Below are 15,867 nucleotides of genomic sequence, written 5' to 3' on the forward strand. Positions count from 1 at the left end.
TCAATTAGATCTTGAGATCCTAAAAATGTATTTCATTATTGTGTATTTCGTGAGTAAATCTCATACCAATAGTGTTGTCGTTGAGTATGGGCATAAAGTCAAGGAAAAGCCTCTTATCTCCATCTCATAGGACCAAAATATCGCCAATATAACGTCCCCAAAATAAAATGTGACACGTAAAACAAAGTAAATTCTCAGTGAAGACAAGTGTGTCTACCCACCACCCTAAAAATTATTTCACACAAGTGGGGGCACATACCGTACCCATAGCCATGCCTTTTAATTGATGATTTACCATAGAAAGTGATGGCGTCCTGCTCTGATTGTCTGCTTGCGCTGACTGTCTATTGGACATCTAGTGTGTGTGTTTCAACAGGATAAGGCGTTTGTAGCTTTTGTCCATCTTGGATTGGCTGGTCTGGTTGGCACAACTTCTCCCATGTCATTGGGAGCTTATAAATTAGGGATGTTTCTCAGAGCGCGCCGTCACTAGCCCCTTACCCCAGAAGACGCTACGTTAGTAGTGAAACATGTCAGGGGGGGCTTTCCTTATTCCTTATTGGATAATAAGCTGCAGACACTAGAACCACGTGGTCTTAATTTGGAGTATGAAATAGGAAGCTTTCTATAAATTACTGTTTTCTTTAAGAAGTGTACAATTTTGATGCTTTTAGTGGTTATTATAACGACAGTACAATGTCGAATATACCCGAAGGTTTTTAGTTGTTGTAACTCTTTTCATGTTTTCTCCACTGTAATTCCAGTATAGATTCGCTGATCTATATTTCATCTCCAATCTGTGGGCCAAATACTTCTTTACTAATATCTGGTTTAAATTAGTAAAAAAAAAAATATAGGTGATATATTCACCCTGGGTAAGTGTTATGCCTGTGTTGTGAGGTAGTGCACATACAACAAAAACTTACATACAAATATATTTAAAACAAAAAAACAAATTAAAACATATTTTAAAAAAACGCACCGCAGTAGAATCAAAACCTTCTCTAAACCTATATTTATGTGTCCTAAACACCCTATATATTTTACCTGATGGTGACAATTCAAATAGACCATGCAACGGGTGCGACGGGTAATTCAGAATTCTATTTGCCATACCTTCACATCAAAGAAAGTATACCAGTCATGCACTGCCCTCTACGGGCTTGCACATTAACAATGTTGCCTGGATTGCTCCTTTAAATTGCTTATAATAGAACTCACATGTAGCCCCAAAGTGCTCTTCATAAAAGTGCCAGTCGCTCAGTGTCATCTATAACACTGCCATCCTCCCATAACAGTGTCAGCCACACAGTGCCCTTATTAGTGCCAGCCACAGTGTCCACCATCAGTGTCATCCACAGAGTCCCCCCCATTGGTGGCAGACACACAGTGCACCATTAACACTTACCTTTCCCTCATCCAACGCTATATACCACTCCTACACTGATTGGTAGAGAAAACAAACATGGTGAGGGGGAAGGAGATGTCGGGTAAGAGGTTCAGGGGGGGGGGGCAATCTGAATCTTTGCCCCAGGTGCTGGAGAATCTAGCTACGCCTCTGTATAATCAGTGCAGGAAAGAGAAAACGGGGTTGCCCTCTAATGACAGCACTTTGTACTCAGTTCAGAGAGATGCAGTTGTACCATGTTGACAATGCCCTGGCCTGGGCATAAAGGTGTGAAGGAGGTTTTGACATGCATGAGGAGCTGTATACGACTGACCAACGCTATCAGAGAGCATTGAGATGCGAGGAAGAGTGAAAAGCTGATAGAGTGAGAGAGGAAGAGTTTAGTCTGCAGTCAGGACCATGGGCAGTGACAGAGACCTCTGTTGCAGGTGCTGGTAGCATTGGGGCTTGAAATTATGGCTCTAAGGAAGATTTTTTTGCCCCCTAAGTTAGACTGAGCATACACTATCCTGCAGCTGGTGAAGTTACTATAAGGGGTTGCTAAAGGACTTTGTCTCCCTGAACTCTGGCTGTCCAGAGGATTTGCCCCTCCGTGGGACAACTAAGTAGTGTGTTTGCAGTAGCCGAGTAAGAGTATGCGGCAGTGACTGCATGTGTTTGTGTGCGCAGAAGGACCCACAGTCGGTGAAGCCTGAGCAGCAGGGCCAAAAATAATGGTGGCCAAGTAGGCCTGTGAGTAGAGTGTGTGTACTAGTCCATCCATAGAGAGATCCAGTAAATGTATTTTCCTCCTGGCAGATAGAAGCTAAGTTGTACAAGAAGGTGCTTTCCTACTATTCTGTTAAAATGTTAAGCAATGCCAAGTATATAATGTGAAGATTGAGATAAAATTTTGGTGCAAGATGTTCGGTGTGGCTACTTAAATGTATTTTACGCTTTGGACAATTCCTACTTGTTAGAAGGATCCCTTATCATTAAGCAGATCACAAAATGTTCCTCTGCAGGGACCCCCAGCGATCAGCTGTGTGGAAATATGGCAGTAAGCGGTCAATTTCCCGGCAACACCACAGGGTTGGTCCCATTACATAGTGCCCATTCATATGGGTTGTCTATGTAATGCAGGACAGTACAAGTCTTTCAAAGAGAGAGAGAGAGAGAGCGAGACACTCTTTGTAACCGCTCTCCACTCTTGCCAAGAGATAAGGATATAAATTTTCCCCCTTTATTACCTCAGAATTCCCTTACATGTTACATAAAAATGGGCTTTCTAAACTGGACAACCCATTTAATGAGGTGGTACATTTAGTGCATCTCCACGGTAAATGTATTGGTGGGACAAGCTGTGGAAGAGAGTAGCCCTTCAGAGACACACAGTAGCACAGTTGGGACAGGCTGCGGACCCTGCAGTTACTTTGGTGCAGCCTGACTAGGTCGGTTTGAGGACCGCTCTGTTTATCTTGCCACTTGCGCTATAATAAAAACTGTTAAACAATTTGTGAGTGATTCAGACCCACTTGTAACATGCATGTCTGTGTCTTAATGGTCGGGTGGCCATACAAAATGGCATTGTGGGGTGCTGCTTGTTTACCGCTGCTTTAGACACTCACCGAGTAAGCAAGTAGAGCTAGAAAAATGTTCTTGTGCAGAACAGGGGTGAACGTAAACATAATAATCGGAGACCAGTTCTGTAGTTATATCAGGATTATATGAATTCTCCATGAATATTTATACCTCCTACATTTTTCATTTTGAGCACAGGCTCATTACAAAATGGTAATAAACATAGCAGGGCGTTGTTTTTTGTCTGTTCCTTATTCTGTCAATTATAAAGGAAATAAGGCAGTGATTTCTTAGAAACACAAAATAAATCCTGTACATCCTGCACAGCACAATATTTGATGGAAGTAACAAAAAGAAAGATGCCTCCAGCTCACCTTTTGTATGGACTTTTTTTTTGTGGTCCTTGCGCACGGGTCTTCGTAACGGCACACGACTACTTGATTGTATAAAGAAGGAATGGTAGATCCACAGCGCTGGATCTACCATTCCTTCTTTATACAACATTTGATGGAAGTGTTCCACAGGCTCTAGTAATACATGTTTGCTTGACTATAACTCCATAGAGACTTACAAAAATGATGCCTATGAATACCATTCTCTGAGGACATTAAACATATGAACGTCATATAATGTGAACTGCACTTAACATAGGACTATTTATGAGAATGCTTTGTATGACAATTCAACAGGCAGGAAAAGTATAAATGGCTTCCTGGTTAACAACACCCTTTGGCCCCATGCACACAACCGTATATTTCATCCGTAATTACGGACCCATTCATTTGTATTGGATGGGTGTCCGTGCTGAAAAAATGATAAGAACCTGTCCTATTCTTGTCCGTAATTACGGCACGGACTCTCCCATAGAATCCCATGGGTGGTTCCGTAAATACGGACGGCTACAGATGTGCATCCGTAAACTGTCCGTATTTACGTAAGCGTTTCTATGCAACATGTTGGTGACATAATTTGCAGCCTCCATCTTTTTTTACGGATCCGTATATACGGATCAAATACGGATTTACGGACACCCTTCCGTATATACTGATTAGTTACAGATGACTACGGATCCGTATATACGGACAGTATTCACGGATAGACAAAAATACGGTCGTGTGCATGGGGCCTTAAACGAGCAAACCTCGAAATGTACAGTGGATAGCGGGTCACTACCCCGACCCATAGACTCAGAGCAAATTGATGTACAGAAGTTCTACATGTCGAAAAGGCTCAAGTTAAAAATGCTGTGTGGATCTGTTAATTTGCTCTCTGTATCTTTTCACTGTAACACAAGAACAAAAAGCAGAAGGTGTGGTTTTGTATGTACGTACAGGGAGTTGGGTAATGCCACGTTAATCATCGGAATTACAACATCACCAAACTTGTCTTCCTCTTAAAGTAGCAGTTCTTGCATATTGTACTCTATGTCCATATCTATATCATAGCATTAGCATACACACCAGCACCAGGGCCCTCCACATTGTATGTCACCACACCGTTGTCTCCCTCGTCCAAGTCTGTGGCTGACATAGTGATTACAGATGTGCCTTCTGGTTCATTCTCATACACGCTGGTGCTGAACTGACTTCTGGTAAACTGCGGTCTGCAGTCATTAACATCCAGTACTGTAATAATAACCTTATAGAAAACAATAAGAAGTAGCAAACAATGTGAGGTTAGTCATGTAGACTTATTATGCCAGATAAAAAAGTAACACAAAAGGGAATTTTCCATCCAAACACAATATAGGCAAGAAGCGGATCATGATCAAAGTACTAAGTGATAGTGATCAATAAATGTTAATGTACAGTATGTACATTTTCAGAGGACTGGAAAAAAAAGAAAGAAATGTAATGCAGAATGTAAGAATAATACAGTATATTGCTGACATAAAGATTTGACATGTTGAAAGGGGAAAATCCAGTCAAAATGATCTTCTGATATACCACAATTTTGGAAGCCCTTTGGCACTGTTCAGAGATTTTTGTTATAAAAAGTCTGATTGATTTGAATGATTGCGTCAGGTTTCCAGTAAAAGAAATCTCTGCGTAGTGCCAAATGGGTTTAACGGTTTTATAGAGACAATTCAGTTTGGAAATCAGTGATGATCTTAATGTGATCTGCTCATTTGTGACTGATTAGAAGATCATTTTTGACTGGGCTTCTCTAACATCTCAAGCTATACATAAAAATCCCCATTAATAGTATGGGCTGGTAGACAAACCTTATTCTAAGTTATCAAAACCATATCTATACAGTAATTTATAGATATGCAATAAACAAGTCGTTCCACGTAATAATCATGTTCTACAGGTTGTTTGTGAAATCACCTGCACAGAGTTCTCACGGCGGTTGCTTGTGATATCCCCAGGGTTGTCTCTGGCAATGGCGGTGAGAGTGTAATGATCCTTCTTCTCTCTGTCCAGTGGAGATAGGATGTATATATCCCCCTGTTTTACAAAAATATTTATTATTTACATCAATGCATGAACCAAACTGGTGTGATGTTTTTTTTTTTTTTTAAACAATGAAATCAAATGAACGGGACTGCAGAACTGGATACATATTTTAATATAGGGATCAGGTATTTCACGGTTCCTTGGCCCCAGTTCAAAAGCTGTTCATAGACCCTCAACCTTACCACCAATGACTTTACATGCCCCCTGTAGGTAATGATCACATTCACCATCTGCCATTGTTACATTATCTGCATTTAGAGAAGTCATTGTACCCCTTTTTCAAAATTCTACTTTCTTATGTTCCTGAGTGGACGATGGGCCTCCACCGGTTTTAGGCCCAGTTTTGATTGCCACCTCTACAACTTCCATAGCTACACCCCTGCATTTATGAAAGCCGGTAATCTACAAAGGATAAACTTAAATTATGGTTCTTCACTTTAGGACACTTCCTGCTCCTAAAACAGAATATTCAACTGTTTATAGAAAAATACTTTCACCAATGTTTTTTTGGACAAACAAGACAGTTGTGCTTAGCTAGAGATGATAGTTGCAGGATTGCAGCATTGTGTTCCAAGAATGGAGCCAAGAAGCAAGGGATATTTGCAAAGTAATTCACACATTTACATAAATCGCAAACGACAATAAGTAACAGATACTGCAGGATAAATTAATCCAGAAAGTAATATACGGAGGCAGCAACATCGCTCACCTGTGAGCAATGTCTTCCTTTAATCAATAAAATCCCTGTTCTTATTGCATTGTAGACCCCAAATAAAGGTAATCAATCATTGTGTAACCCTATTATCTCCAAAAGACTGGTCGGCACATTGGTAAGCACACAAACTGAATATGGGTTGCATATTCTTCACATATTTTAGTGGGTTTTCTAGAGACACTCCAGTTTCCAAAAATATGGCTTCGTTCACATCTGCGTCAGGGCTCCGTTCCGTCGGAGATTTCCGTCGGAACGGAGCCCTGACGCAGATGTGAACATAGACTTAGTTACATAGTTACATAATTCTTATCTATTGCTCATTACTTAAAAGGTTTGTCCAGTTTCAGCAAATTAATGTTTTTTTTTGTATAATTAAAAGTGATACAATTTGCCAATATACTAGTATTTTCTGTATTAATTCCTCACGGTTTTCACGATCTCTGCTTGTTGTTATTCAGCAGGAAGATTCATTGTTTACTTCCAGTAAATAAAATCCTGTTCATGGTCATGTGATGATCACACAGGTGCTGGGATAATCAGAATACACTGCTCTAATAAACATACTGTAACGAGCCGTGCACCTGTGTGTCCATCACATGACCATGGACAGAATTGTATCCACTGCAGGTAAACAATGAATGTTCCTACTCAATAACAGCAAGCAGAGATCTTGAAAACCACGAGGACTGAATACAGAAAGATTATTGGAAAATTGTATGTCTTTTAATTATTCAAAAAAATAACATTATTCACTTTAAGTGGACTACTCCTTTTAGTGACAATCCGTCTAATGAAATGTGATAGGTTACAACTATATTTTATAGCATTACAAACATACAGACTCTCTCATTGTATTTTGTATGTAGTGGAAACTAACTTTGGAAGACATTGTTATAAGACATTCAGAGTGGCCTGTGTGACTGTACAGTGACAATGAAATACAAGGTTCTTTGCAATATTAGTCCTTCCTATCTATAATGGCCTTCAATGAGCTCTCTATGTAGATACATGGTCCTTGCTTTTACACCACACATGAACATCAGGGACATTGGAAATGGAATCATCTCAGAATGGTATAGAAATGTTGACACATATAGATAATGTGGAATTATGGGAAAATTCTGGTTTCAAGCACTTGTACATAATGCCCTTGACAGTTACATTGCATGGAGAAAAGAGAATTTTATACAATTATGCAAACAGTAGACGTTAGAGGCCATGTTCTATGCACTGGCCATTATTTTAAATGGGACTACGGTCTCTACATGAAAAACGCATTAATCATAGTGACTGTTCATCTGTATTTTGTACCTGTGCCACCTCCTTCATATGCATCTGGGCTTGTTTGCAGCCTGGTGGGAACTGGCGTTCTAACCTTCCCTTGTACCAGTAAGTATGACCTATCTGTGATTTTAAGTTAATTCCATTTTGATTAGATTTTTTTTAATGAGCGGCCACTTATAAACAAGATTCCTGCTATCCAGCTCCCCCTGCTCACACTCGAAGGATCTCTGAAAGAGTTCTCAGACACAGCATAATGGAAGCCTCTATGGTCAACTGGGCTGCGCTGTATTTAGCTAATAGTTGATGCTGCAGTTTTTGCGTGCCGGAGCAACCTAAACCCGTCCTGCGACAGAGGGGCAAGAGAATGGCAGCCAGAGAGTGAACCCCAAAGCCTTGATGGCACAAAGATATGTCATAGATGGACAAGTCACTGCGCAGCGCCGCAGCCAGCGGTGACGCGCCATACTTACTGGTGTAGCGATTGGCTGTTTGGTCATGTGTCCATGTATAGGAGTACATTACGGTTTGATACTTTTATTGATTTGGAGCCTGCTGGGTGTTATTTTATATAAAGGAAAGGAAAGGAAACTCCTTTGACCCTAAAACAACCTCATGGTTTGTTTTTGGTTTTTTTGTTTGTTTTTGTTGGGCGGGGGGTGGACACAATGAAAAAAAAATGGGGTGCAGATTAAATCAATGTGTGTCAATATTAATTGTATCCAAAACACATATTGATCTGATATTTATATATGATCCAAAGTAGGTTTATCCTCCATTGTTGATCTCAACCTCCCTGTTTGGTTGTCACAGTCATGTAACCTCTTTTGCAATCAATTGTAACACCTATTATTTACTTTTCTTTAGTAAACAAACATAAATATATTAGGGAATTAATATGATAAATGTCTGATGAAGTGTAATTATAGAGATGACTTTTCTTTAGCTTCAGGTGCATATCTTAACACACATGCAGTGCTGTGATAAAAAACAAAAACATTGCATTGTGACAACATTTCATGGGCTACCATAAGCAAACAAAAGGGGATATGCTTTAGACCCCCCTCCCTTCATGCTTACAAAGCTACCTTCATTTGTCCTGTAGAGTCCCGACGGTCCTGCAAGCTTGAAGAACATTTGGGACATTTGCTAATACAGTAAAAATAGTAATGTAGAAGAGAGCTACCAGAAGAGGGAGGCATCACTCTCCTGCACAGTTTAGTAGAGGTCAGTCAATGCGAGAACAAAAAGACTACTGGCGCCTGGAGTGTGATGGAAGGAAAGTGGGACTGGAGGCACTAGATTTTTACAACACCCTTTGGAAACAGCTTTAGATGATTTTGCGATTTTACTATGGACATCTACTCAATGTGAAGAAAGTATGGCTCTTGTTGGAAAAAGTATAGTGCCCTCTGACACTATGTGGAGATCACAATGCTCTATGTGGGCTATGTATGGCACAGTGTACTGTATGCAATTAATGTGACACTGTTTGGTGCAATTTGAGCACTCTATGGCTCAAGGGAATGTAGTCAGTATTTATTTAGGGAATGTGTTTCACTATATTATATATATATATATATATATATATATATATATATATATATATATAAAAAACTATGGGCATGGGAGGTATGACCCCCTTGAGCCTGTGCAAATATTTACTTGGTGCTGATATGAGCGCATTTTTGATGTCACTCGTATGGGGACCTTATAATAAAGGTACGAATTGTAAATGCCAATGTCTGTGTGTATGCATGCGTGTACAGCTTTGTCCGTGTGAATCCCCATGCTTGACAAATCCTGTATACACTTCTTCAGGTATAATTCAGCAGTAATAACTGCTTACTTTCCTATATTAGAAATTAGGACAGTCTGCCCAATAAGATTGCTTGAGTGACCAACAATTTTTCAAAGCTGCGTTTACTTGATTTACTGGATATTATTCACGGCAACGTAAACTGGCGATTTTCTCCAGCACAGTTTAGACTACCTTAAAGGAGTTAAGGATGAAGAACAGATCATCCTTTAAGGAGGCTCTGTCACCAGATTATAACTGCCCTATCTCCTACATAATCTGATCGGTAAATTTATGCTAATTAGTTACTTAATAGACAACTGGGCGTGTTTTTACTTTTTTACCAACTGGGCGTTGTAAAAAGAAGTGTATGACGCTGACCAATCAGCGTCATAAACTTCTCTCCATTCATTTTTAGCAGTACTCGCGAGATCATGCTGTGCTGTCACATACTCCCACATTAACTTTACTGAAGTGTCTTGAGAGTGAATAGACATCGCCTCCAGCCAGGACGCGATGTCTATTCACACTCCCGACACTTCGGTAAAGTTTTTTGGGGACTTACTCAAACAGCACAGCATGATCTCGCGAGATCACATCTATGCTGTCAATCACAGAAACTTTATCGAAGTGTCAGGAGTGTGAATAGTGAGTCGGGAGTGTGAATAGACAAGGCGTCCTGGCTGGTGGCGATGTCTATTCACTCTCAAGACACTTTGGTACAGTTAATGTGGGAGTATGTTACTGCACAGCGTGATCTCGCAAGCTCACGCTGTGTTGCGAGTACTGCTAAAAATGAATGAAGAGAAGTGTATGATGCTGATTGGTCAGCATCATACACTTCTCTTTATAATGCTAAGTTGGTAAAATAAGTAAAAACACCCCCAGTTGTCTATTAAGGAACTAATTAGCATAACTCTAAAATTGCTCATAACTTGCTCAAAAATGATCGTTATTCAAAATAAAAACCACTGTTGTTATCTACATTACAGCGCCGATCACATTATGTAGGAGATAGGGCACTTATAATCTGGTGACAGAGCCTCTTTAAGGTGGTTTTACACTGGCAGATAATTTACCGTGTTTACCACCTTTAACGAGCGCCGATTGACAATACAGCCTGTCGATCAGTGCTTGTTTGCTACATTCAAATGGAGCAATGATTGGGAGTATAGAAGCGAAAGATCGTTACAATGATCATTCGTCCCCATACATTAGGGCTTGTTCACGATCATTGCCCTGTGTAAACAAGGCACCGATCAGACGATGAACGAGCAAACGTTCGTTCATCAGCTGATCAAATATTTTATGTGGCTATAAAAATGGGCACTTATCATCAACACATCTTCCTGTGTAAACAGATAATTGATCTGTTTAGATGGAGCAAACGAGCGCTGATCGACAAGCTGTGTTATCGATCAACGCTCATTTAAGGTGATAAATACAAAAGATGTGCTGCCATTTTTATGGCTGTTTTAAAGATCCAATCAGCCGAGGAATCTCTTCGTGCATCAGCTGATCGCTGCAATGTATTTCACAGGGCAATGATCATGAATTAAAATTTGTACACACGCTTTTGTATCCAATAATTGGCCTGTTTAAAAGGGCCAAGACACCCAGTGGGTACACCCCCTAATTCCTAATATATGTTTTCATGGAAAAAAAAAATCTAGATTGCATATGAAGAGATTCAAGCTATATTGAGACTGCCTTTTCTATTTGTCCATTATGAGGAACACATTTACAAGCACACTTATAATAAAATGTTATCATTGAAGAAGCTACAGTCAATAGCGTTCTATTAGTGATTTTATAGACAAACACACAGAAAATGCACTAATGGAAAATCTCTATTAGAAATCTTAAAGAAACAGTCATTTAGGCTATGAACATTATATTTATAAAAGCTTGTTCTCTCCAGTTAAAATACATCACAATTTATATCACAAGGCTTCCTCCTCTGTTTTTTGTACTCCTACGAGTCACAGAGTTAAATATATTTTCAGATACATGCTGAGTCATGAATAAAGACTAACATACCAACTGAGCATCAAGTGGCATTGTCTGTACTGTATTCACACGGCACACCACATTTGGGGAATACAGTCCACCACTTTTCGTTTTGTATGTTTAGTTAAGTTGCAATAACACCAAGCTATATCTATCTATCTATCTATCTATCTATCTATCTATCTATCTATCTATCTATCTATCTATATAGATATATATATATAGATATATATATAGACAGACATAGAGTCTCAAAAAAACATATTGCTTTCAATGTAAGTACTTAAAGCATTTACCGTTGTAGGATTTATCCCGAACCTTCCCTCTCCATCAACAAGGCTGTACTGAATGAGAGCAAACCGCCCAGAGTCCGCATCTGTGGCTTTAATCTGTAAAACTGTTGAACCAAGCTGAATATCCTCGAATACTGGTTTCTGTAAGATCAAAAAAATATTGAATAAATGTGGCAGATCACAGCCATACCTTTTAGTGTGGACATTTTCTGGCCACAAAAAACCATTTCAACTGTTATGTAAACAAATTGTGTTATCATGTGTGTGGGCAAAAATAAAATCTGTCCCCCCCCCTTTTATAATTGTTTTTATAGACATTTTACATATTAAGAATTCAACGACTCCATGCATAAAGTAACACAAATTTTCAGATTTCAACTACGTCGCTTACAGCATGAGAAAGTGTGTTTACCTGATTTATAGCTCTATTAAAAAAAAGTATGCAATTAACCCTGTCCTAGTGCCCCTTCTGCATAGGTGAGTGAATCTACAAATACATATAGTTAATTTACATCCGTTGGATTAGACAAAATCCTGCCTACCTGGGCATCCTCATATAGATATTAAAAAAACAGCATGATGGACATTATTTAGTTGATGTCGAGCCCTTTTTTAATGTATATTAAAAAGATCAGTAATACAATGTTTAAATAATACTATAATTGTATATTTTTTTATTAACCTTAAAGGAGTTTCCAAGAAATTACTTTAATGGTTTGTCAATGAATTAAGCTTTCTGGGCTACTTCTTAATCTTTCATTTACTTCAATGGAGAGAGACGGAACAAGTGTTACAAGCTCTCTGCTAAGAATGGAGACCTGGAAACCCTCGTTTTTGGGATCGGTGGAAGTCTAGAGGTCAGATCCCTAGCAATCACACTTGTATGGCATTCTATAAAAACTATGTAGGGAATATACCTATCATTTGAATTATTTTTGCATAAAAAAATCTCAACCTGTTTAAAAACCCTTTTAAAATTATATTCTTCGAGGGGTCGGAGCTTTATATCCCTCATATTGAGTTCTGGAAACCCTGCACCCTTTTAACAGCTGCAAGATTAACTATTTTTGGAGTCAATACTATATAATATAAATTATTTTCCATAAGACTGGACAAGTCTTGTATTGAGCTATTATTATTTAGTTAGGCGCTAGGTTCTCAAAATTTGATAAATCTGTTATAATGAAGTTTTCTAGAACGCCAGTTCTCCTGCGTGAATTTGCTGCAGGGGAGGCAAGGCAAGCCGGTTGACCATTGGAAGTCGAAGCTTCACCCACAAAAAGCCTTTACTGCAGTGTGTTCCCACGTCAATTCTAAAGTTTGGGCAGGAGAGCTAGCATTCTAAGAAATTGAAGCTACACTTTAAATATGTTATCTTACCTTTCTCTCTGGTGCACTAAATAGAACAAGCAAAAGTAGTTCAATTGCACGTCAGGAAGCAGGTTCACTTTAAGCAAGAGCATCTTCAAGGAGCACATATTGTTAACCTAATGCACACTATATGTGCCCACTATGGACAGCAGCTCTGGAGTTGCACATTACCACCATACCGGGGTTTGTAGTCTGAGTGGCAAAGCGGAAGAAAATCTTTGTCTATTAGTGGGTTTCAGCAAATCGGCGACTGTTTAGAGGATGCTCTTAGTAGCCAATAAATTACACAAATATTGGTATCTTTTACACACATGCCCATGTTTAAAATTCACCTGCCTCCTGAAAGGAGTTCTTTTTTAAGAGAAACCATGCAAGGAGCATTAGTATCCTGCTGTCCCCCCCCCCCCCTATAGATATAATTATAAATATTGTATTGCAAATATAAGTTTATGGTTTTAGTTTATTATAAAAAATGTCTGCCGATTATAAATATATTATATATATATATATATATGTAACATAGGTGTATATGTAGCTCAGTGACCTAGTGACCTTATTATTTACTTCCTGTCCCACGCCCAAGATTTCGTACAATAACTACATCCTGTCAGCACCTCTGCAAATTCCACGGTGAAGCTAGCCTCCTGTATTTATCGTTTGTCTAAATCATAAGAATATATCATTATATCTAACTGTATGTTCATGTTTAAGCACTGTTTTACAGTTTATACATATGACCATAATAAGATAAGTTATACAATTAATCCTGCGTTATTACATGTGCTGTAGCCCAGAACTGCATTCACTTTCCTTCAGTTTGTTATTGAAAACCGTCAACAAGCTTGTCAATCAACATATACATAACAGATCAGCATTTAGTTAGCCTGGATTGCTGGGAGATTTCAGCCCTGAAGCCTGAATAACACTGAATATAGCTCTGCAATTTAATACAGGTTGTAACTCCAGATCAGTACATGTTAAGGAAAGTATTTACAAAGTTACTCCACAATGCACAATGGTGTTTAAATAATAACATATTTAAAAGCCGATCTGACACACAGAATATCCCTATCTGCGGGCAACACGTTATAGGGGAGGAGCTAAGCAGATTTATATAAAGTTTTATGATTCCAAATAAAACTTTTTTAACAATTTATTAGTCATTTGCATAAATAGAAACTTTCCGATATAAGGATTGCGTTAATCACAGACCTGTCTTCTTAAACCATTTATTGCTTCCTGCTTTGTGTAGAAAACTACTCCTGGCCTGGATATAGAAGTCATATGTCCAAAATATTTAGCATTTTCACATTTCCTGTCCTGCCGCAGTTGTGCACAAAATATTTAATATTAAAGGGGTTGTCTGAGCATTTTAAATGATGGCCTCTCCTTAGGATAGGTCATCAATATCAGCTCGGTGGGGGTCTGACTCCCGGCACCCCGCCCATCAGCTGATTGATTTGGCCACAGCATTCGTTCCCATGGCTTTTTCCCAGTTACAGGCACAACACAGTAAACATCCGTAGCTCCTGTGTCTGGGATTGCACTTCCCGTCCCATTTAAATGAATGGGACTGAGCTGTAATCCAAGGCAAAGCCGCTACGGTTGTGTATGGTGCTGTGCCTGGTAAACACTGAAGAGGCCTCAGGGACGAATGCCGAGGATAGGCCATCAATATAAAATGCCCAGAGTACTGCTTTAATATAATGTAGTTGCATATCTGTAGGTAATCATAAGGTAAATGTAAAATGTTGCCAGCTGAGGGTATGTTCACACATGGGAGATGTGTTGCAGAAATTTCTGCAACTGAAAACCTGTTCCATATATCTGAATGGGGTTGTTTCTGCAGCATATGCATGGATTTCTGCAAACCCTATAGTAAGGATATGTGTGCACGCTTACTGAAAAAAAAATCTGAAAATACGGAGCTGTTTTCAAGGGAAAACAGCTCCTGATTATCAGACGTTTTTTACGGCCATTTTTGGAGCTGTTTTTCTATAGAGTCAATGAAAAACGGCTCCAAAAACGGCTCAAGAAGTGACATGCACTTATTTTTCCCGGGCGTCTTTTTACGCGGCCGTTTTGAAAAACGGACGTGTAAAAAAAGCTGCGTCGGAACAGAACACAGTTTTTCCCATTGAAATCAATGGGCAGACGTTTGGAGGCGTTCTGCTTCCGATTATTCTGCTGTTTTTCTTCCGTCTATGGCCCGAAAAATGGCCGAAAATAAGCCGTGTGAACATACCCTTAGAGATAGTTGCAGAAATTTCTACAACAAATCTGCCGCGTATGAAAATACCCCTAGTGAGGCGTCATGCGATACCAATGCTCCAAATGCAATACAGAAATATAACATAAAGCAGTCACTATTACTCTACCTGATATGATGTTTGGCTGAAGATAGGATTGTTGTCATTAATATCCACAATCTCAAGGTTAACTGGAATTTCAGCAAATTTACGAGGAGAACCATTATCTGAGGCCCGGACAGTGAAATTCAACCACTGCACCTGCTCATAGTCAACAGTACGGTTTGCGATAATCTTTCCTGTTATTTAAAAAATAATACAAAGGATTCTTATGTGTTTAATAGAACATGTTTTCTACACCATAAAGATGTTAAGAAACAGCTCATTAACGTTATATTCTCATACCTGCCATATTATCTTCAAGTTGCACATATCCTGTTGGTACAAGGTTATGAAGAGAATACGTAATCAGACCATTGGGTCCTTTATCTGGATCAACAGCAGAAACTGATAGTAGTGTGGTTCCTGGGGTAGCGCCTTCAATTATCCTCTGAGAAAAAACTGTAACCCCAAAAGGACGAAATCTTGGAGTGTTGTCATTGACATCTAGAACATTGACTGTTAGTTTGGCTGTGAATGAGAAATAAAAAGGCAATAAACTAAGGTATAAACTTGACAAAATTCATGTTGTGAACATTTCTATGACTACTTTTTATCTTATGC

General features: G+C 39.1%; 1 protein-coding gene across 3 annotated transcripts in view; it reads right to left on the reverse strand.

Annotated features, from left to right (window-relative positions):
• Nucleotides 1-15,867, reverse strand: part of CDH23 (cadherin related 23) — an 818,455-nt gene that overhangs the window by 38,027 nt on the left and 764,561 nt on the right. For all 3 annotated transcript variants that reach the window (XM_075841683.1, XM_075841681.1, XM_075841682.1), the window contains 5 exons: nucleotides 15,550-15,774; nucleotides 15,274-15,443; nucleotides 11,528-11,665; nucleotides 5,299-5,418; nucleotides 4,429-4,606 (listed from right to left, as the gene is read on the reverse strand). In XM_075841683.1, coding sequence (XP_075697798.1) covers nucleotides 4,429-4,606; nucleotides 5,299-5,418; nucleotides 11,528-11,665; nucleotides 15,274-15,443; nucleotides 15,550-15,774 — 831 coding nt within the window. The remainder of the gene's footprint in view (nucleotides 1-4,428; nucleotides 4,607-5,298; nucleotides 5,419-11,527; nucleotides 11,666-15,273; nucleotides 15,444-15,549; nucleotides 15,775-15,867) is intronic.

The sequence above is a fragment of the Rhinoderma darwinii genome, chromosome 11 (genome assembly GCF_050947455.1).
Source record: "Rhinoderma darwinii isolate aRhiDar2 chromosome 11, aRhiDar2.hap1, whole genome shotgun sequence".
NCBI lineage: Eukaryota > Metazoa > Chordata > Amphibia > Anura > Rhinodermatidae > Rhinoderma > Rhinoderma darwinii.